The sequence below is a fragment of the Oratosquilla oratoria genome, chromosome 22 (genome assembly GCF_046742065.1).
Source record: "Oratosquilla oratoria isolate Oo_2021 chromosome 22, ASM4674206v1, whole genome shotgun sequence".
Classification (NCBI taxonomy): Eukaryota; Metazoa; Arthropoda; class Malacostraca; order Stomatopoda; family Squillidae; genus Oratosquilla; species Oratosquilla oratoria.
In genome coordinates, this window is record NC_134798.1 from 8,024,817 (window position 1) to 8,049,532 (window position 24,716).

At 38.7% G+C, this 24,716-nt stretch overlaps 1 protein-coding gene across 2 annotated transcripts in view; it reads left to right on the forward strand.

Annotated features, from left to right (window-relative positions):
* spidey (hydroxysteroid 17-beta dehydrogenase 12 spidey) overlaps positions 1 to 24,716 on the forward strand; it is a 74,672-nt gene that overhangs the window by 15,651 nt on the left and 34,305 nt on the right. Inside the window, exon 7 of one of the 2 annotated variants that reach the window (XM_076205581.1) lies at positions 11,005 to 12,779. The exons of the other annotated variant lie outside the window; for it this stretch is intronic. Coding sequence (XP_076061696.1) covers positions 11,005 to 11,130 — 126 coding nt within the window. The 3' untranslated portion in view covers positions 11,131 to 12,779. Of the gene's footprint in view, positions 1 to 11,004; positions 12,780 to 24,716 lie in introns of those variants that run through there. 2 annotated transcript variants of the gene reach the window in all.

Here is a 24,716-nt window from a genome sequence, read left to right on the forward strand (position 1 = left end):
ACTCAAGTGGGAAGACTCTGTGGCAGTGTTCTTTCTTTTCCCTACTACAGGGGACACAGGCAAAAATGGAAATGTTTACTCAAAGAAGTGGTGCAGGATAGTATTAAGAGGGCAGCATAACTGAGGGACAGTCAAAGTACAATAAGATAATATAGTGTATCTGAGTAGATTTCCTCTAATATAGACAAAACAATGTGTGTTTGGTCTGTAAGGGTTTCTCATATAGTCTTTAAATATCGACTGTATGCTACCATCCAATAGATGGAGTAGTTGGGAAGTACAGAGTGCCAGGTAATCATAATGGAGAGTTAATGGTGGAGATGTGTTTAGTAAGAGTTGATAGCTAACACAGTCAAACATAAGTACACATGGGAGAGGATGGCTGATGGAAGGGTAGACTATAGAGTGGTATTCAGGAAAATAGTAGGAAGAATTCTGGATGTCCATGTTCCTTGGGTACCCCGTAATCTCTACTTCAAAAGAAGAAATGAAGTAGAGATTATAAAAAGAAACGCAAAGTAAAACAGTTGGCTAAAGATCGGAGAAGGTCTTGAAAGTGATATGATTGGGACAAGGAAACTTATATTTAGTCTTGCAAAGTCTTATAGGAAAGGAAGTATGGTACCAACCCATTCTATAAGAGACAAGGATGATAATCTATTAACAGAACCACAAGAAATTAGTCAAAGATGGACAGAGTATTTTGAGGATTTGTTGAATTTCATAGGACAAGATGAAGCTGAAAGAGTACAATTCAGAAAATGAGGAAAAGTGAAGTGGAGGACACAGGAGGAAATGAATGGAAAATAATGGAAGCAGAACTGAGAGTAGCCGTGGAAAAGATGAAAAATGGAAAAGCACCAGGAGAGGATGAAATTTCAACAGAAATTAAGAAAATGGGAAACACTGGACTAAAGTGGATGCTGGAAGTGATAAATATGGCATGGAGAATAAACAAGTCCCAGATGATTGGGCCAAAGATATGTCCAATACACAAAAAAGGTAACAAAACAGATTGTAGAAATTATAGAGGCATCTCTCTACTATCACACACAGGAAAGATTTATGAAAGAATTTTGGAAAAATGATTAAAAACCATAGTTGAACATAAATAAAAGAATCTCGGGGTGGTTTTAGATCAGGACGAGGAACAATCAACAATATCTTCACTCTAAAAATCTTAATGGAGAAGTGTTGGGAGTTAGACAGACACAAATGCATTGGGTTTATTGACCTTCAAAAGGCTTTCAATAGAGTACCAAGGGATCAGTTATAGCAAGCTATTGAACACGATGAATACGGGGTACCAGTAAGTCTAATAAAAGCTGTCAAGAGTTTATATGAAAATAGTGAAAGTAGAGTGAAGACTGAGAAAGGAGACTGTAAATGGTTTAGGGTCAAGTGTGGACTAAGACAAGGTGGAGTGTTATCTCCATTATTGTTTATAATGTACATAGGATAATCAAGGATATTGAAGGAGAAAGAAATATGAACCCATTGGTGCTTGTGTATGCTGACAATGTAGCTGTAGTTGTAAGCAGTTGGGAAGATCTACAAAATGAAATGGACAGATGTAATGATGTGCTGAATCGATATAGGATTTAGATGAATGTTACAAAAACAGAAGTAATGTGTGTCGATAGGAGGCGAATTGAGGGAAGAATCGAAGTTGAAGGACAACAATTAAAACAGGTTGAACATTTTAAGTATCTGGGAGTGGAATTCTGTGAAAATAACCATCAGGAGACTGAAATAAAGAGCAGGATAACAAAATATAATGCCCTAAATATTGTGTACCCACTATCAAAAAAAAAAAAAAAAAAAAAAAGCACCCCACTTTAGTGCAAGAAGACAATCAATGTCTTGGTGTTAACATATGGCAGTGAAGCCTGGTCCTTGAACACAAAATTAAAATGCCGCATCCAAGCAGCCGAAATGAAAGCCCTTAGGATAATAAAAGGAGTGACAAGACACAACAGATTATGAAAGAGTGGATCAGGCAGGAAATAGGAGTGATGTCAGTGTTGGATTTAATAGAAGAGTGGAAGATGAGGTGGTACGGACACGTTATGAGAATGGAAGATTGGAGGTACCCAAAACAAATGCTGGAATGGGTACCCACCGGAAGAAGACCAGTAGGGAGACCCAGGACCAGATGGATTAAAGGTGTTGAGGAAGCATTAGAAAGAAGACACAAATTTACCAGAAGTGCAAGAAAGAGAGGCCTACAAAGATAGACGCATGGAGTAGACTAATGAAGAGCTGCTGCTGACAAGATTATTCGTACCAGGTGTAGGGCAAGAAGGTGAGAAGTAGAGCCTATGTTAGAACTGGAAATGGAGAGAGTGAGTGGTTTGAGGTAAAGGTGGGACTGACAGGGTGTCATATTGCCATGGTTGTTCAATGTGCACTTGGATGGGGTGGTGCAGAAGGTAAAGTTAAAGGTAATGGGCAGGGGACTCAGATGGTTAAGAAATTGGAAAAAAGTGGGAAGTGAGCCAGTTTGCTGATGACTGTTTATGGCTGTGTCAGAGGAAGGATTAACCCTTTACCAGGCACTCATAGAATACATACATACATACATATACCAAGGCTTTTTCCCCCTTTCAAGGGAGGTAGCCAAAAAGGGAAAGGCATAAAAACACTCCCACCCATTTCATCCCTAAATACACTCCACACCCCTCCCACCCTCTCATCTGAGCACCTCCTGGATGGCGGGTCATCCCTGCACCTTGCCCACCGCCCTGGGTCAGAAGCAGTGATGCAAGACACAGCACATCCACAGCAAGGCCGCTTCATTTAATCGGCGACCCCCCTCTCCGTCCCTTGCATATAAGGAGAGGACGGGGAGAAATCCCTTCGGGCTGCGTCAAAATCTACTGACACACACCACCCACCCCCCACCCCCCCGCACATTACTCCTCATGCAATCACAACATCCTCCATAAAAGTGAGGGCCTCATAGAATACTTAAAAATTATTTTTTTGACCGTAGACCATGAAACTAGAGATGTTTCTAAGACATTTCTACTGGTGAACATGTTTCAAAATTTTTCAAATGTTTTGGAAACAAAATGAGGGTAATGGTGTGTCCAAATATAGTGATTGTCCTGCCTGTGGTAAAAAAATTATTTTGCTAAAGTGATCACATATGTATTATTGCCTGTCTTTGGTACAAAAATGAACATCACTGTGCAATATTGAAAAGGCTGAAACATGCACAGAATGAAAGTGAAACATTATATTATATGAAGATATATACCAAGGGCTTTTTTCCCCTTACAAGGGAGGTAGCCATTGAAGTCAAAAGACATAAATCCATTCCTACCCATTTCATCCCCACATACTCCACTCCCATTCACCACCCCTCACTCCCGTTTTCTTGACTCCTGGATGACTAGTCATACCTTCATCTCACCCACTGCCCTGGATCAGAAGCAATGCAACAAGACACAGTGCATCCACAACAAGACCACTTCATTTAATTGGTGACCCCCCTCTCTGTCCCCTCATGCAAAAAAAAAAAAAAAATGGGGAGAAATCCCTTTGAGCTACACCAAATATCATTCACACATACTCCCCCCCCCCACCCATTCCCTTCCATACATTACAGCATCATCCATACACAACCACTTTCCACTCACCTCTGTCTTCTCCCTTCCTCAGACATTCCTCTATTTCCCACTGCCCCTTTTACCCCCATCCATCCATCTCATTCTTGGTTGCCCCCTCATGTTCACTTCTACCTGTCTTTCACACTTCTTTTACTAATCTTCACTCGTTCTTTCCATGTGTCCAAGCCATCCCAATACTCTTTCATCAACCCTATCTCCTAACTCCCTTTTCATCCCTGTTCTCCTCCTCACCTTGTTTCTCACTCTATCCAGCCTAATAACCCCTATCACTTCTCAGACATTTCATCGCAAATGCATTTAAACTCTTCCTCTCTTATGTTCAATGTTTCTGCACCATACAGTGCTGTTGGCACAATCACTCTTCCATACAATCTCCTCGTAACAGCAGTTCCCAAATATCTATTTCTCCTTACACTTTTCAGTCCCCTAAGTCATTTACTAGTTTCTTTCAATCTACATTCTACCTCCACCTTCACTCTTCCTTTTCCTGCCATATTTGCACCCAAGTATCTAAAGCTATCCACTTCCTCCAATCTCACTCCTATAACCTTTTCAATACGAGTCAAATTCTCATGGGCAGCATTAGCTGCCTGATGTATGATGATGCATCACAATACTCGCATTATAAAATATAAAGTTACAGCTGTATTTGTTCATTCACTCTGAATGTTAATAACCACAGGAAATATGATCAGGCCAGTTCACAGAATATGGGGGTCACTCAGCTAAACTTCAAAGTAAATATAATCTTGATGCTGATGCTGGCATCCTTGTATGCCCACTTGCTCCTCATAATGCCTATATAGGTGTCGTCATACTGAAGGGGTCAATACTCACCTCCAGTTTGCTTCTATCCTCTTCCCTTGTATGTCTCATCACCTTAATTTTACCCTCATTGATCTTCAACTTCCTTTTGCACACTTTCCCAAACTCTCACTAACTTCCTTAATCCCTCCTCTGATCCTGCTACAAGTGTAGTGTTGTCAGCAAACAACAACTAGCTTATTTCCCATTTTTCTCCATTTTCTTTAACCTCTTCAGTACAGGCCAAAATCTCGCGGGCAGCATTAGCTGCCAGACATATGATGTGTCGTAATAATACTCGCATCATAAAATATAGTCACCGCTTATATCAGTCGTTCTCTTTCATCCGTGAATTTTGATAACCATAGAAAATGTGATGAAGACAGTTTAGAGAGTATGTCGTTACACAGGGGCAACTACAATAAATATAATCAAGACGCCGTTATGGCAGCCTCGCGTATCCACTTGCTCCTCATGCCGCCTACGTATGCGGCACCGTATGGAAGGGGTTAACTATCTCCAATCCCCGGCCCGTTACCCTTGCGTGTACCTCTTGCACCACCATCCATGCATAAATTGAACAGCCAAGGCGACATAATACATCCCTGGCGAAGTTCCAACTTTACCTCAAACCACTTCTAATTCTAACACAGGCTCTACTAATCTCATAAAAACTCTTGACTGCTCTTAACAGCTTTCCTCCTATGCCATACATCTACAATACCTCCCATAGTGCCTTCATGTCTATCCTGTCATAAGCCTTTACCAAATCCATGAAGGCCCAAAAAACATCCTTACCTTTTTGTAAATCTTTCTCACATATCTGCCTTACCACAAAAATCTGATCCATATAACCCCTACCTGTTCTAAACCCACACTGTTCTTCACCAATTACTCCCTCTTTTCCTCTCCTAATCCTCTCCATCAAAACCCTCGCATAACCCTTCCCAACTACACTCAACAAACTGATCCTCTGAAACTACTACACTCACACTTGACCTCTTTTTCCCTTTTAAAGCAGAGCTAAACAGGCTTTCCTCCAGTCCTTGGTCAGTCTACCCTTTTTAAGACAAACTTTAAACAGCTTCACCAGCCAGTCCACTATCACTGTACCTCCCTTTTATAGACACTCCACATGACACCCATTTAACCCAGGTGCCTTACCTGCTCTCATATTTTTAATAAATGCTTTCACTTCATCTTTCCTTATTTCTCCATTTTCGTCATTCATCACTGCCATTTTCTTAGCACTTCCCACTGCAACTACCTTTCCCTACCCATCCTTCTCCACATTTAGCAATTCCCTAAAATACTCTGCCCATCTTCCTCTTACTGCCTACTCTTCCATTATCATCTCTCCATCTGCATCTTTTACCTTTTCTTCTACTTGGTTCGCCTCCTCTTCCTCTCTTAATTTCCTTCTGAAACATCTTTTTATTTCAAAATTTTGTCAATCTTACCCCATTTCACATTGCTTCCCTCTTTGCTTACTTCATCTTGTACTTTACTTCTCTTTTCTTTGTACCTTTTGTAGGATTCTCTCAACCTATTTTGTAACCAATCTGTGAATGCTTGTTTCCTCTCTTCTACAACTTTCTTTGCTTCCTCATCCCACTACTTGCTACCCTTCCTTCTATTTCCTCCCATCCTGCTTGTTCCACACACCATATTTGCACATTTTGTGATCCTCCTTGAAACTAACCCCATTCTTCCTCCCCTCCTAGTTCTACTCTATCCTTCACTCTCTCCCAGTCTTTCAGCTTCTTCTTGCACTCTTTTTCTTTCGCATTTAAGCAATTTACTCCAAGCACCTCCCTACCTTCTGTTCATTTCCTCTTTCTCCATCTATCATTCACTCTCAACTTACATATACTAAGGCTTTTTCCCCCTTACAAGGGAGGTAGCCAAAAAAGAAAAAGGCATAAAATCATTCCCACCCATTCCATCCCTGAATACACTCCACACCCCTCCACCCTCCCTCTCATCTTAGCACCTCCCGGATGACGGGTCATCCCTGCACCTTATCCACTGCCCTGGGTCAGAAGCAGTGTCGCAAGACACAGCACATCCACAGCAAGGCCGCTTCATTAAATCGGCGACCCCCCCTCTCCATCCCCCCATGCATAAAGGAGAAGACGGGGAGAAATCCCTTTGGGCTGCGTCAAAATTTGCTCACACATACTACCTCACCCCCCATCCCCCCACCCATTCCACCTCATGCATCACATCATCCATTCTCCATTCACCCGTCTTCTGTCCTCTCCTGTCCTTCCTCAACAGACATTCCCCTCTTCCCCAAAGCCCCCTTCACCCCATCCATCCATCTCATCCTAGGACATCCCTTCATGTTCACTCCCTCCACATCTGCCTTCCATACCTCTTTTAACAGTCTTCACTCATTCTTTCCATGTGTCCAAACCATCCTAACACTCTTTCATCAACCCTATCTCCCAACCCCCTTTCCACCCCTGTTCTCCTCACCTCCTCATTTCTCACTCTATCCAGCCTAGTAACCCCCATCATACTTCTCAGACACCTCATCTCAAACACATTCAAACTCCTTCTCTCTTCCTCTCTATTCCATGTTTCTGCCCCATACAGTGCTGTTGGCACAATCACTCCTTCATACAGTCTCCTCTTAGCATCCATTCCCAAATGTCTATTCCTCGTTACACTTTTTAATCCACCAAGGCATTTACTCACTTCTCTCAATCTACATTCTACCTCCACCTTCACTCCACCTTTTCCTGCCACATTTGCACCCAAGTATCTAAAACTATCCACTTCCTCCAGTCGCTCTCCCTTAATGCTCACTTCCAGACTACTACCACTTTCACCCCTTGTACATCTCATCACCTTACTTTTACCCACATTTATCTTCAGCTTTCTTCTATCACATACTCTCCCAAACTGTCACCAACTTCCTCAGTCCCTCCTCCGATCCTGCCACAAGCGCAGTGTCGTCCGCAAACAACAGCTGGTTCACCTCCCACTTTTCTCCATTTTCTTTAACCATCTCCAATCCCTGACCCACTAGCCTTGCATTTACCTCTCGCACTACCCCATCCATGTATAAGTTGAACAGCCGGGGTGACATAATGCATCCTTGACGAAGTCCCACCTTTACCTCGAACCATTCACTCTCTCCATTTCTAATCCTGACACAAGCTCTACTACTCTCATAAAAACTCTTGACAGCTCCCAGAAGCTTTCCTCCTATCCCGTATATCCGCAAAACCTCCCAGTGCCTTTCTGCCTACCCTGTCGTGAGCCTTTTCCAGGTCCATAAAGGCCCAAAAAACATCCTTCCCCTTTCCTATAGCTTTCTCACATGTCTTACCACAAAAATCTGATCTACACAACCTCTCCTAAACCCACACTGTTCTTCACCAATTACTCCCTCTGTTCTTTTCCTAATCCTCTCAATCAAGATCCTCCCATAAGCCTTCCCAACTACTCTTAACAAGCTAATCCCTCTGAAACTACTACATTCACACTTGTCCCCTTTTCCCTTGTAAAGTGGAACTATACAGGCACTCCTCCAGTCCTCTGGCACTCTACCCTCTCTCCAGCAAACATTAAATAACCTCACCAACCAGTCCACCATCACTGTACCTCCTTTTTTTTAGACATTCTGCATGGCATCCATCCAGACCAGGTGCCTTACCTGCTTTCATCATCTAAATAACTGCCTTCACTTCATCCTTCCTTATTTCTCCTCCATTTTCCTCACTCATCACGGTCATTTTCTTAGCATTTCCCACTGCAGCTGTCTTTCCCTCCCTATCCTACTTCACATTTAGCAACTCCCTAAAATATTCTGCCCATCTTCCCCTTACTGCATTCTCTTCCATTATCATCATCTCCATCTGCACCTTTTACCTTTTCTTCTTTACTTGATTCGCCTCCTCTTCCTCTCTAAATTTCTTTCCTAAACATCTTTTTATTACTTTCAAAATTTTCTGTCATACTCTTACCCCATTTCACATCTGCTCTCCTCTTTGCCTCCTTTACCTTTTGCTTTACTTCTCTTTTCTTTGTACCTCTCATATGACTCCCTCGTCCTATTTTATATCCAATCTGTGAAAGCTCGCCTCTTCTCTTTTACAACCTTCTTTGTTTCCTCATCCCACCATTCACTACCCTTTCTTCTATTCCCTCCTGTCCTTCTTGTTCCACACACCATCTTTGCACACTTTGTGACTCCCTCCTTGAACCATCCCCATTCCTCCTCCACACCTAGCTCTACTCTATCCTTAACTCCCTCCTACTCCTCCTTCAGCTTCTTCTTGTACTCCTTCTCCTTTTCCTTTTCATTTAAAGAGTTCACTCTAAGCACCTCCCTACTTTTTGACCCTTTCCTCTTCCTCCATCTATCCTCCACTCTCAACTTACCTACCACCAAAAAATGAAAAAATGATCTGATATTCCCCCACCCTCTCCCCTTAGCACATGTACATCCTTAACTCTTCTTATCATAATCCTATTTACCACTACATAGTCCATTAGCGCTCTATCTACCACCCTCTCCCATGTGTACTTATGCTTAACTTTCTTCCGAAACACTGTATTTGCTATCATCAAATCTATCTAGACACATTTCCACCATCAACTCTCCACTACGATTCTTTCCTGGAACTCCACATATCCCAACCACTCCATCAATTGGATAATTTCCTACCCTAGCATTAAGGTCTCCCAGTACTATTACATTGATATTTCTCCCTAAATCCTCTATGCACTCATTTAAATCTATCCAAAAAGCCTCCCTTTCTTCTACGCTCTAATCACTTCCAGGCCCATATGCACTTACAAAAACCCACATCTCCTTTCCCAGTTTCACCTTCATCCACATCCTTGAGGAAACCTCCTTCCACTCCACTACATGTTTACCTATCTCTTCACTTGCTAGTATAGCCACCCCTTCCCTCCCTCGCCCTCTCTTCACTCCTGATAACCTCCCACTTACTCTCGCCCTTACCTTTCAGGTTAGTTTCACTCAAAGCCAACACATCCATCTTTCTTCTCACAAACATACTACCTATCTCTTCCCTTTTACTCTCATCTGTACCACATCCACGCACATTAAAAGACCCAAACCTTAGGGTGCTGGTCGGAAAACTCCCAGATCCTCTTACCTTCCAAAAAATTATGATATTCCTCCAACTCTTTCCAGACACATTTTCACCATCATCTCTCCACTACGATTTTTTCCTGGAACTCCACACTTCCCAACCACTCTGTCTATTGGTTTGTCTCCTACCTTAGCATTGAGGTCTCTCAGTACCACTACATTGACATATCTCCCTAAACCCTCTATGCACTTGTTTGAATATATACAAAAATCCTCCCTTTTCTTTACACTCTTCTCACTACCAGGCCCATATGTGTTTGGGTCTTAACCCCTTCCATACGGTGCCGCACACGTAGGCGTCATGAGGAGCAAGTGGATTCGCGACGCTGCCATATCGGCGTCTTGATTATATTTATTGTAGTCGCCCCTGTGTTTTTACATTCTCCCAAATGCGCCCGGAATCCCATTCTCTGTGGTTTTCAAAATTCGCGGGTGAAAGAGAGAACGATCGATATAAGCGGCGACTATATTTTATGATGCGAATATTATTTCGTTACGTCATACGTCTGGCATTGGTTGCTGCCCGCGAGATTTAAGTCCCGTATTGAAGTGGTTAATGTGTGTGGATTGAGTGAAACTAAGTTGAAAGGAAGGGGCAAGTTTGAGTTTGGGAGGGTAGTTCAGAAGGTGTTAGAAATGAAGTGAGGACAAAGAGTAGGGGTGGCTATACTAGTAAGTGAAGAGAAAGTTAAGTGTGTGCTGGAGTGGAAGGAGCTTTCTTCAAGGTTAATGTGGATGAAGGTGACACTGAGAAGGGAGTTGTGGTGTTTTTGTAAGTGCATATAAAAATATAAGACAAATATTACCAAGACCATGAGCATTTACAAATATTACATCACATTGCCAAAATTACCTTACCTGTCCCCACACTTTCTGATCTGCAAAAAAACGGCCAATTCACTCCCCACCCCAGACCAGTTTCCACTGGTCTGGGGTGGGAGGTTGAGGTGACGACAGTTTGAACCATGATATTAGCGAGTTGGACCAAGGGCATGGTTAGTTAAATGTCACGCTACAAACTCCTCAGTAAGGGGCACCTTCCTAGTCTCCTGATAGGGGGAGTTTGCAACATTAATCTGAATCACAATCATCATCATCATCATTATCAAATTTTAAGATGAGTAGAGGGAGGGAGGAATGGTGAATTTTAGTGGAGTATGTGGGGATGAAATGGTTTGGAATGGATTTATGCCTTTGACTACCTCTCTTGTAAAGGGGAAAAAGCCCTTGGTATATGTATCTATGCAGTTGACCTCAGACAGAAGGTGTTTCCCAATTTTGAATAAAATCTGGGATTAGAATAAAATAACATACCAGAGTTCAAGGGGTTAACCAGTCTCTTTGTTGGAGTTGGTTCAAGTTTCTTTACAATTTTCATGATGAAAAGAAGGGCTGCAGCACTCCTGTAGAGAACTTTTGCTTTTTTTCCAGATTTATGTTGTTGAACTAGCAGCACAATACTTGCCTGGATTTGTTTTGAGCAACATAGTCTACGGTCAGCTCAAGTGGATGAGGGATAGAGCCCTCAAGAAGAAACAAGAGCCCAAAGCACAGTAAGATGTTTAGCTGTGGCTTCCATAGCCTTGTCAGTACTCGGAACCTTCTGCTTCTCCAGTAAGCAGTCAGGCTGTGTGTTTTGAATCAACTCATGATGTGACTGTAGTATTCTTAAGCCATGGGGGCTGTTGGTCTCCTGCAAGAGAGACTAGGAATAACGGACTGATTGAAAGGTAAAAAAAAATTGGTCTTAAAAAGCTCAAGTAAAACTCCAGTGCATTGTAAACCAAGAATTGTCATTGGCTGATGGACATTGTTGTACATTTACTAAAGTTTGAAGAAAGGACATAATTTTTAGGGAATTGACCTTTAGGTCTTTATTTGTTGTACCATTTGGAGTAAGGATTCTCAGCTAAAATTTAAGTAACAAAGAACTGTATCCTGGGAAGTGATCTAGTCCAAGGAAAGTAGTAATGAAATGTATTAACAAGTCTTACATTTGCACAATCTTCATTATACTGATGGCTTCCTTAGAGGAGGGTAAGCATTGTTTTGAAGAATTAAATTGTGATGCACTATAGTGAAAAGCACGTTAAATTTAAGACTAATATTTGAGAACTGCATATGAACAAGGTAATTAATGTTGAGTAGGCTTTAAAAGCAACTGTAATGTTAATTTGGTTATCCTGACATTATATGATCTTTGGAATACTATATTTCACACTAAAATTTTACAGAGGGTAACATTGTTGGAGTGTATTTGCCCCCTTAGAATGCAGTGTCTGGTGGTTTGCATATTTTTTCTGATGAAATTTTACTTAGCAGGTGTCTTGTTGGATTATCCCTTGATCTTTAACTTTGTGAACATAGGTATGAATAAGTACAATACAGCAAAATTACCATAAATGTAATTGCTTTATATATTGATTACAGTCAAAGTAATGTAAAATTCATCATATTTGTGATGTGGAATGTAATTTTACTGGATATTGCCACCCTGAATATAAGAGAAATGGAAAAAGCTCATTAATGTGGGCAGATCTTAGGTTTGTTTAGAAGAATATATTTCTACCTGAATTGTTTGATTTACTTTGTTTAATACATTAATGCGTCAATGCCAAAAGTTGTATTACATAGTGCATAATGCAGAATCTGGAATCCCCTTCAGATTTAATAAACATTTAATAGTTATTGATAATAATCATGCCTTGATTATTTCACACGATACAGACCTACATAAATCCAAGAGTTATTTGTTACTTCTACTTGCTAGAAGTCTAAACATGTTGGTTAATGATGGGTATGGCTAAAGCCCTTGGTGAGAACTCCCTCACTTTAGACGCTATAATTGGAGGCCACAGGTCTATTGTAAGAGACCAGGGGCAATGGATTGATTGATTGAAAACTATATTTTCAAAGTTTATAAGATAAGGAGAGTCTTTCCTCTTTATTAGTTATAGTTGCAAAACATTCCTTATAAAGGCTTGCCAAGTTTTGTAAACTCCAGTTACCAGACATTTTGTATATTTATTGCAGCTTGTCACAATGTAATGTGGACAACCCTTCTTCAGTGGGAAACTTTATATGTTAGAGTACATTTCTAACATTCCATCCAAGTACATATTGTTAGCACAATGGTTTAGTCACTGTTGTAATTTCCAACTTACTTTTTATGTAAGTATTTTAGGTAATAAAATATAGATCTTTCATGGAAATTGGTATTAGTTGCCTGGAAGTTGTTGGGTATTAACAAAACTATTCTAAACTATGATACATACAGGGGAGCAAAGATTGACCCCCCCCCCTCAGATATCTGATACCTATCATGAATCTCGCCTGGAGGTCCCTACTGAGAAAAGGGTAACAGGATCTCTAGGTGAGACTGGGGGATTGAAGATCTAGAAAATGAACAAGCAAGGAAGCACATTAGATTGCACATAGACGAACCAACTCGCATGTAAAAAATAGGTGCATACACTTGATCAAAAATGTTGAAGCATGAACATGCATGCAAGCACTTGTACAAGTAATCAATAGCACACAGGCATGTACAAGCCTGCCACCAAGCTCAATATTTACCTAGTTGTATTTACCTAGTTGTAATATACGGGAGGGGAGCTATGCTCGTGGTGACCCCGTCTTTGTATCTCTCCGCATCAAGTTTTGTCTTAAAATCTTGTATAGCGTTTGCACATACTGTTTTGTTGCCTAATTTGTTCCATGTATTAATCGCTCTGTGTGGGAAACTGTTCCTTTTCAATTTTTTTCTATAGCTATCTTTTTTCAGTTTTTTTCCGTGTCCTCTCGTTTTACCATTGTCCCACACTAACAGGTCGTTCCTGTCTAAAACTTCCATTCCTTTCATTATTCTGTAGATAGTCAGCAAATCTCCTCTTTCTCCTCTTTGTTCCAGTGTTGGTAGGTTCAGTTTGGATAGTCTTTGCTCATATGTTAGTTTGGTGAGAGTCGGTGCCAGTTTGGTTGTCGCTCTTTGTAATCTTTCTAGTTTCTTAATATTCTTTTTGGTGCTGGGTGTCCAAAGTGATGCTGTGTACTCAAGTTTTGGTCTTATTAGTGGTTAGTATTTTCTTTATCATTTCTTCATCCATATAAGTAAATGCCATTTTGATTGACCTCAATAAGTTGTAGGTTTCTCCGAATATTTTATTTATATGCTTATCAGGTTTCATGTCCTTTCCAATCATCACTCCAAGATCTTTTTCAGAGTTTGCTTTTTTTATTTTTTCTTCAATTCTGTATTCTTTTGATATTCTGTTTTTACTCTTTCCAAATTCCATTATACTGCATTTCTTTATATTAGATTTCACTTCCCACTTTTGAGTCCAATTCCATATCGTGTCCAGATCTTGTTGCAATGAGTTGCAGTCCTCTTCCGTTTTTTTTTTTCTCTAATTACAACTCTCATTTTCCTCCCAATCAGGAAGTCTTCCATCCATTCCAATAATTTTCCTCTGATTCCACCCTTTGATTCTATCTTATTTATTAATTTCTTAAGAGGTACCTTATCGAATGCCTTTTGCAGGTCCAGAAAAGCACAGTCCGCCCATCCATCTCTTTCTTGTATTATGTCTACTTATCTTGACTAAAAGCAGATCAGATTTGTTGTACATGATCTCCCTTGTCTGAATCCAAATTGATTTGGGTTCAGTATATATTTTTCTTCCAGGTATTTAACCCATCCGTTTTTGACAACTTTCACAAATTTTTGCTATTGTGCTTGTTAGTGAGACCAGTCTGTTGTTGGATGGATCTTCTTTATCACCTCCCTTATAAATTGGACAATGTTTGCCTTTTTCCAGTCCAATGGTACTTTTCCTTCTTTAAGTGAGGATTTAATTATATTATATATTTTGTCAGTTAATTCTTCCATACATTCCTTCAGTATCCAGTTTGCAATCCCGTCTGGGCCATGTGATTTTCTGACATCAAGGGTTTTAATTTGATCACTGATTTCTTTTTGTGTTACATTTATTTCTTTCATTGCTGGGGATAATTCTCTCTCTATCTACACTGTTAGGCGAGTTTTCTATTGTGAATACTGATCTGAAGTGGTTGTTCATAATTTCAGCCATTTCCAGTTCTTCTGTATATTCCTTTTTATCTTGGCGCAGTTTTTCTATTTCTTGTTTGTTTTTCAGTTTTCCATTTACATATTTGTAAAATAGTTTGGGTTCTTCCTTACATTTGTCTATTATCCTTTTTTCATAATTCCTCTTTCATCTCTGCGTATTTTTACATATTTGTTTCTTAGTTTGATGTACGTTTGCCTTTTGCTTTGTTTCTTATCTCTTTTCCACTTTTTCCAAGCTTTGTCTCTTTTTTTCCTTAGCTTCACTACATCTTTTGTTGTACCAGCTCTTTATGTATGCCTTTTCCATTTTTTGTTGTGGTACATATTTGTTCACTCTTTCATTATAAATTTCTTTTAATATATTCCATTTTTCTTCTATCCCTGTATCTTCGTTTTGGAATTTTTCCCAGTTTGCATTGCGAAAGAATGTTTTAAGTTTCTCAGTTTGTTTTGTTATACATAGGTCTTCCTATTCTGTTTATCATTTTTGCTTTGGTCCATTTGTTCTTTCAATTCCATTTCAATTAGTATGTGGTCACTTTTTCCTATCAGTTTTATAATAAATTTTTTCAATAATCTCAGGTTCTGTCATAAGTATTAAGTCCAATTTTGAGGGTTCTTCATTTCCTCTGTATCTAGTATTTTCTTTAATCCACTGGGTCATTGTGTATTCAATGGTCAAGTCAAGGAGTACATTGCCCCAGTGTTTCTCTCCCCCCTTCACTGTCATTTCTTCCCAGCATATTTCTTTTGAATCGAAGTCACACATAATTACTGTATTTCCTCCATCTTTCAGTGTTTCAATTAATTCATCTTTTGTATCTTCTAGTAACTCGGAATGATCCCTTTCTGTCCAGGCTTGTGTTTTAGGAGGTACATATACCACTGCAAATTTTCTTTTCTTCATTTGTTTACCTTCGACTTGTACTATAATTGATTCTACATTGTTTTTTCCTTCAGTTATTTTTGTTACACTCAAATCTTTCTTAGTCAATATTAGAACTCCTCCGCCCTGTTTGTTCTTTCTATTCTTTGTCCAACAGTTGTATACACCTTGTCCCACAGTGTGGGGTGTTACATATACATACATATACCAAGGCTTTTTCCCCCTTACAAGGGGGGTAGCCAAAAAGAAAAAGGCATAAAATCATTCCCACCCATTCCAATCCTGAATACACTCCACACCCCTCCACCCTCCCTCTTATCTTAGCACCTCCTGAATGTGTGGGGTGTTAGGGTGTACTTTAATTTGGTTTCTACAATTCCCATTATGTCTGGTTCTTCTGAGACTAGATAATCATTTAGTTCGTTTATTCCTGAGATTATTCCATCTATATTTGTATAAGCTATTTTTAGTTTCTTTTCTCCTCCTCCCCTTCTGTCTTCTTTGTTTCTATTTTCCCTATATATCTTTTTCTCAGCCCCATGTCTATCACTCTCCAAAAAAACTCATCCTTTTCCATTTCAGTTGTTCTCATTCCTTTGATTTGCCTCATTCCTAAGTTCTTTTTCTTTCTCTTTTTCTTCCTCGCTCATTTCTTTTTTTATCCAAATATTTTTGTACTGTTCGCTGTTTGCTAATCTTATTGTTCTAGATAATATTTCTTCTGCGCTTGATTGCGATCTAAGTTTAACTTTTAGTGGTCTATACTGTTTATCTTTAGAGTACCTGCCCATTCTATGGGTTTCCTCGATTTCTCGGTCCCAGCCTAACTCATCTGTTTGTAACTCTTTTAGTATTTCTTTGGAAATCTCTTTTTCTTCCTTTTCCCTCTGATATCTTGGTACATTGTGCTTTTCTTTAATGCCATAGACTACTATACACCTTTTTCTATCCACTGTGTCCCTAACTAGGTTACTTTTCTCTTTAATAATCTGAATTACAGTTTCTTTGGTATTATCTTTTACCTGTTGTTCCATTATTTTCTTTAGGGATATTTCTTGACTTTCCTGTTCAATTTTCCACTGTTTTTTGATTTCCTGTAGGTCATTCTCCTTGATTTTTTCTTCCACCTTTTCAGTCACTTCCTTCATTTGACTTTTAATTTCTCGTTTCAGAGCCTCGTTCCTACTATTATCCTCACTTTTCAGCCTCTCATTATCACCCTTAAGCTGTTTTAATTCCCTTTTCAACTCGTCTATCTCCCTATTGTTCTCTGTTAGCTTTTCTTAAGTTTGATACTTCCTGGTACATTATCTTGTATTCACTTTTAAGCTCTAATAGTTCATCAACGATGTCATTTAAATCTCTATTCCTCATTATATTCCTGTATCTGGGTTCTCTATCCATCTCTACTCTAAGTAATCCATTGCCTTCTCTTTCAAAACTGGAAAATCGACTTATGTCTAACCTTTGGTATTCTCTTGGTGTTGATGCGAAGCATGATTTTTTTTCTTACTACCCCTAATGGTGTTTTGATTCTTGTTTCTTCCAGGCTTCTTTTAGTTGAGTCTTTAGCTTTAAGGGTTTCCATTTAAAAAAAAAAAAAAAAAAAAAAAAAGTTAAGCGGAGATACAATTACGACCTACATCATCTCACCATGAAAACACAGCCCCTGCCACACCGTATATAAACAACAAGGCCGACGCTGTTTGCTTCCAATTTCTTGCACAAGCTCCCAAATGATCTAAAACAAGTACACACGAATGCCCAGGCAATCAAACAACACAAGTTTAAATCTAAACATAATTGGAAATAATTGATATGGATTAAATTGAAACTACATGAATTTGAGGCAAATGGGAGAATAAGAGATGTGATCCAACAAACATTGCTCATTTCCTATATACTACAATTAGGTAAATACAGGTTGAGGGCCACAGTACCTCCTGTGGCTTGGACTTTACACAACTTGGCCAAAGGTGCAGGTGCCAGAGGCAGAAATGTAATATGAAAAAAAAAAAAAAAAAAAAAAAAAAAAAAAATTACTTTGACTGGGTCCCATGCACATGCCCTTGGATCCAGCTTCCTCACATGGACCTTGCAATACCCTCTGCATGGCACTTTTCCTCTGGGGTAACATTGGGCCAAATCAGTGACCTAACAATTTTTAGCAAAATCTTTGGAATTTTTTGGGGGGTCATTTTTGTAACTTGCCCTGATAGGGCTACTATCTCACCCACAGGTGAAGGGGCATGAGAAGTCCCGTGTACTGGAATTGGACACCACTCAAGCCAAAGGTACTGGTGGTAGAGACAGAAATGTGTCTATGCAAACTCCTAGATATATAGATAAAATGGTCTGTACTAGGGAAATGATGCTACTTTATTGTACTGCAACTGTCCCTCCTTCATACTGTCCCCTCTTGAAACTCTTGTACCACTTCTTTGAGTATACATCTCTATTTTTTGCCTCTGTCCCCTGTGGTAGGGGGGAGAAATAATTCTGCCACAGTGGGTCATAAAAGTTGGGATGGAGTGACAGGACTAGGTATCCGGCTCTCAGAAACCCTATCCATCCCAGCTCTCGTGGCAGTTGGAATGCTGTTCTTTTATATCACCCCCTTCAAACAGGATTCTGAACTGGCTGTAGCACTATAGACATACTAATGCAAACTGTAATTTGCACTGCATTTGTCAATAAACATACATATACCAAAGGCTTTTTCCCCCTTACAAGGGAGGTAGCCAAAAAACAAAGGCATAATATCTACTCCCACCCATTCCAGCCCCACACTCCACTCCCATTAACCCTCCCTCCCTCTTATCTTGGCTCCTGGATGATGGGTCATCCCTGCATCTCGCCCACTGCCCTGGGTCAGAAGCAGTGTCGCAAGACACAGCACATCCACAGCAAGGTCGTTTCATTAAATTGGCGACCCCCTCAATAAACATGTCTATGCCATATTTTTTTTACCTGGAAAAAGTATACAGCACATCCTGGAAATGATTGATTTTCCATAAATTAGGATTTCAAGAAGCTGTGCCTACTTGTAAATTCATAACCCATAGAACATAGATTATGCATAAGAACAATTCTGTTTTCACCACATACCCAACAAAGAGTTTCTGATGGAAGTGTACTTGGCATTTTTCTTTTCACTCTAGATGACAGAAAATAAATCCTCCTAAAAAGAGACAGGCTTATAAGAAATACAAGTGTTGTGGTGTGCCTAAAGACTATCAAATTTATGTAATAATACAGAGGGATTTAAAAAAAAAACTATAAAAAAAGGAAAGTGACAATTTTAAATGAATATTATTTATAAATCCAAAGATAATCCCAAAGAACTCTATAGTCACATTAGAGATAAGAAAATTATTAGGAATCACATTGGCTCACTATTATCTGCTGATGGTGAACTTGAATATTCAAAAGAATGTATACATATACCAATGGCTTTTTCCCCCTTACAAGGGAAGTAGCCAAAGTCAAAGGCATAAATCCACTCCCACACATTTCATCCTCCCATTCACTACCCCTCCCTCCCTCCCTTTTTTCATGGCTCCTGGATGACAGGTCATCCCTGCATCTTGCCCACTGCCCTGGGTCAGATGCAACATAGCAAGACACAGCACATTCACAGCAAGGCCGCTTCATTTAATTGGCGACCCCCCCCCCCTCTCTGTCCCCTCATGCAGAAAAAGAGAGGACCATAGAGAAATGATGCTACTTTATTATACTGTGACTGTCCCTCCATTATGTGCCCCTACTCTTACTACTATCTTGTACCACTTCTCTGAATGTTCATTTCCTGTGGTAGGGGAGAAGGATACTGCCTCCAAGTGTTCCCACTTCAGTCATAAAAGGCAACAAAAATGGGATGGGGATAGGACTATGTAACCCTCTCTCTGTAGCTCCAAAGGAGACATTCCTAAAAAAAGCAAAGGCATAAGAGGGTCTGGGAGTTTTCCCACCAGATCCCTAAAGTCCCGAAAGTTTGGGTCTTTTAATGTACATGGATGTGGTACAGATGAGAGTAAAAGGGAAGAGATAGGCAGGGTGTTTGTGAGAAGAAAGATGGATGAGTGAAACTAAGTTGAAAGGGAGGGGCGAGTTTGAGTTTGGGAGTAGTTGGGAGGGTGTCAGGAATGAAGAAAGAACAAGGGAGAGAATGGGTGGCTATACTAGTAAGTGAAGAGATAGGTAAATGTGTGGTGGAGTGGAAGAAAGTTTCTTCGAGGTCAATGTGGATGAAGGTGAAACTGGGAAGGGATATGTATTTATCTAGTAGTATTTTACGGGAAGAGAGCTATGCTTGTAGTGACCCCGTCTTTGTATCTTTCAGGATCAAGTTTGTTCTTAAATTCTTGTATAGTTTTTGCTCTCACTGTTTTCTTATCCAATTTATTCTAGATATCCACCTCTGTGCGTGGGAAATTATTCTTTTTGAGATCTCTTCTATAACTACCATTTTTAAGTTTCTTTTCATGTCCTCTTGTTTTTCTTTTCATGTCCTCTTGTTTTTCTTTTATCCCACTTTAGTATGTCATCTCTATTGAGGACTTCCATCCCTTTCATAATTCTATAGATGTTCCAGGGTTAGTAGTTTGAGTATGGATAATCTTTGTATGTCAGTTTGGAGAGAGTTGGTGCCATCTTTGTTGTTGCTCTTTGAATTCTTTCTAATTTCTGTATATTCTTTTTAGTACTGGGTGTCGATAGTGTTCCAGCATACTCCAATCTAAGTTTTATCAATGTAACAAATATTTCCTTTACTATTTCTTCATCCAAGTAGTGAAAGGCCACTTTCAATGATCTTAGTAAATTAAAGGTTTCTCCAACTATTTTGTTGATATGTTTGTCTGGTACCATGTCATTGATGATGATTACTCCTAGGTCCCTTTCCGTGTTAACTTTTTTAACTTCCTGTGTACCAAATTTATATTGTCCCAATATTCTATTTTTACTTTTTCCAAATTCCATTATACTACATTTCTTGATGTTGAAGTTCACTTCACACTTTTGACTCCATTCCGACTTTATCCAGGTCTTTTTGTAGTGATTTACAATCTTACTCTGTACTTACTTTCTTTGGTAGTTTTGCATCATCTGCAAAGAAGTTCATATAACATTCCACACCTTCATCCATGTCATTTATATGGCAAACATTATTGGAGCCAATACAGAACCTTGTGGGACTCCACTTATCATTTCTTCCCAGGTCAAGTTCTTGTCTCTAAGTACCACCCTCATTTTTCTCCCATTCAAGAAATCTTCCATCCATTCCAATAACTTTCCTTGTACTCCACCTACTGTTTAAATTTTTCTTAGTAGCTTTTTGTGTGGTACTTTATCAAATGCTTTTTGTAGATCTAAGAAGGCACAATCTGCCCATCCATCCCTTTCTTGCATTATTTCTATTAGCCTAGAGTAAAAGCAAATCAAGTTAGTGGCACATGATCTTCCATGTCTAAATCCAAATTGTTTTGGGTTTAGTATATTATTCTCTTCCAAATGTTTAACCCATTTTTCATAACTTTTAAACATATTTTTGCTATTGTACTTGTAAGGGAGACTAGTCTATAGTTAGTTGGATTTTCCTTGTTCTCTCCTTTGTATATCGGTACAATACTTGCATTTTTCCAGTCTTGTGGTACTTTTCATTCTTTGAGTGAGAAATAAGTTATCTTGTGTATTTTTTCCGTTAGTTCATCTATACATTCTTTTAATATTCAATTTGCAATTCCATCCGGCCCATGTGATGACGTCATGTTTTTTTTATTTGGTCCCTTATTTCCTTCTGTGTCAGTTATTTCTTTCATTGGGAGGGATCTTTCTGCCCTTCCTCCCAATTGTGTACTTTCAATTGTGAATACAGATTTAAAATGTTTATTCATAATTTAAGTTATTTCTACATCACCTATATATTCATTATTCCCTTGACACAGTTTCACTATTTCATGTATATATTTTAGTTTGTCATTCACATACCTATATAATAGTTTAGGTTGGTCCTTGCATTTTTCTATTATGTCCTTTTCATAGTTTCTCTTTTCTTCCCTGCATATTTTTACATATTCATTTCTTAATTTGATGTATATTTGCCACTTGCTAAATTTTTTGGTCTTTTTTTCCATCTTTTCCAGGCTTTGTCTCTTCCATCTTTAGCCTCATTACATTTATTGTTGTACCAGCACTTTATGTATACCCATTCTTGTTTCTTCTTTGGTATGTATTTGTCTATTCCCTCATTGTAAATTTCTTGTAATATGTTCCATTTCTCTTCCATCTTTGTTTCTTCATTTAAGAAGTTTTCCCAGTTTGCATTTTGAAAGAATTTTCTGCGTTTCTCAAAATCCATTTGTCTATTCCCTCAATATAATTTTCTTTTAATATGTTCCATTTCTCTTCCATCTTTGTTTCTTCACTTAAGAAGTTTTCCCAGTTTGCATTTTGAAAGAATTTTCCGAGTTTCTCAAAATCCATTTTATTGTACATTAGTCTTCCTTTTCTATGTTTCTCATTTCTTCTCAAATCAATCTCTTCTTTTAGTTTGTGGTAACTTGTCCCAATCGGTGTCTTGTATTCCATTTTAACCACAATTTCAGGCTCTTGATGTAAATATTAAATATAGTTTCGACGGTTCTTCATGGTTTCTATACCTGATGTTTTCCTTTACCCATTGAGTCAATGTGTATTCAATGGTCATATCCAGTAGAATATTTCCCCAAAGGTCTTCACTACCTTTTACTGTCATTTCTTGCCAACAAATTTCTTTTGAATTAAAGTCACCCATAATTACTATGTTTCCTCCTCCTTTCAGTAATTCAATTAATGCATTCTTTGTGTCTTCCAACATTTTGTAATGATCACTGTCCAAGACTGTGTTTTTGAGGGCACATATATTACTACAGATTTTCTACTTTTCATGTCTCTATTTTTAACTGTTGGTCATAATCAATTCCACATTATTTTTTCCTTCTGTTATCTTTGTCACATTTAAGCCTTTCTTAGTCAAAAACATGACTCCTCCATCCTATTTCTCCTTTCTATTTTTCACCCAATGGTTGTATAGACCTTGTCCCATAGTATTAGATGGTCTCCACAATTCCAATTATGTCTGGTTTCTCTACTGCCAGATACTTGTTTAATTTGTTTAGTCATGAAATCATGCCATCTATGTTAGTATATGTTATTTTAAATTTTTTCTTTTCTTTTTTTTTTTTATTACATTTTTTTATGTACCATTTTCTCAGCCTCAGGTCCAGTACTAAAAAAAAAAAAAAAAAAATCTTTTCAGTCTCTATTCCTCTCTGCTTTTTGTCATTAGATTAATTTCTAAATGTCTTTTCTTTCCCTTTTTCCTCATTGTTCATTTCTTTTTTTTATCCATACATTTTTGTAATTTTCACTACTTGCCAGCTTTGCTGCTTTTGATAGTACTACTTCAGCTATAATTTGAGACCTTAATTTGATTTTTAGTGGCCTATACTGTTTTTCTTTAGAGTACTGCCCCATTCCATGTACTTCTATCTCTTTGTCCATTACCTGTCCCTCCTCTTGTATCCCAGAATTGCTGTTGTAATTTCTTTCTCTTGTTCTCTTTGGTATCAGTGCACATTATGTTTTTCTTTAATACCATGAACTACAATGAACTTCTTTTATTCACTGTGTCTCTTATCCAGTTTTCCTTTTCTTTAATTACCGTTTCTTTAACATTTTCCTCTACCTGCTCTTGTACTATTTCTTTAAAGGTTATTTTCTGATTTTCTTGCTCTAGCTTCCATTAATTCTTTATTTCTAGGAGGTCTGTCTCCTTAACTGTTTCTCCTACTTTCTCAGTCACTGCTTGTATTTGTTCTTTGATTTCTTTTTTCAATGCCTCATTTTTACTTTATCTTCATTTTTCATTCTTTCGTTACCACTTCTGACCATATTTAATTCGTTTTTTAGATCATTAAGCTCTTTGTTCATCTCATCATTAGCTCTTTGTAGTTGGTTTATGTCTCTGTACATTGCCCTATATTCATCTTTCAAATCTATTACAGTCGTACCTCGGTACTCGGGCTAGAGCAACACGTGGGAAGAAATACTCGAACAAACTGCGTACTAGTTCCTTCATCAAATCAGCAATATTCCAATTTCTTAGTACATTTTTAAACCTAGTTTTTCTTTCCACATCTAAACCTCTGCCTAATAATCCTCTTTCTTTTGGAAATCATGAAAAAACATTGGTGTCCCACCTTCACCTTTGATTTGAGTTTGAGGTATCAATCATGCATATTTTTATTATTACCTCCAGCAGTGACTCGATTCAGCTAATTTCCAAACCTCTCTTTGTTGGTTCACTTTTTCTTCTTTTTCTCCATTTTGTGTATTTAATACACTACACTCTTTGAAACTTATTTGACCATTTTGGTCACTCAATAAACACAACTGCTTCTCTTTTGTAAATTACAGCTAGGTGTTTCCTTTTGTTGTTAGCAAAAAAGTGAAGTACAAGAGCTTGTTTTCTAGCCATTTGCCCATATCTGTCATATCTGTGTCTCTCACCAAAGTGGGTTTTTGTAAGTACATATGGGCCTGATAGTGAGAAGAGTGTAGAGGAAAGGGAGGCTTTTTGGATATATTTAAATGAGTACATAGAGGGTTTAGGGAGAAATGTCAATGTAGTGGTATTGGGAGATCTTAATGCTAGGGTGGGAAATGAACCAATAGACGGAGTGGTTGGTAAGTGTGGAGTTCCATGAAAAAATTGTAGTGGAGAGTTGAGGATGGAGATGTGTCTAGAGAGTTGATGATAGCAAATACAGTGTTTAGGAAGAAAGTCAAGCATAAGTACATATGGGAGAATGTGGTGGATGGATGGGTGGTAGGTAGGGCTTTAATGGACTACATAGTGGTAACCAGGAGAAGAGTAGGAAGAGTTTTGGATGTACATGTTCTAAGGGAAGAGAGTGGTGGAATATTAGATAATTTTTTGGTGGGAGGTAAGTTGAGGGTGGAGGATAAATGGAGAAAGAGGAAAAGGACAGAAGGTAGGGAGGTGCTTAGAATAAATTGCTTCAATGAAAAAAGAAAAGGAGTACAAGAAGAAGCTAAGAGAAGAGTTGGTGGGAGTGAAGGATAGAGTAGAACTAGGAGTAAAGGAGGAATGGGGATGATTCAAAG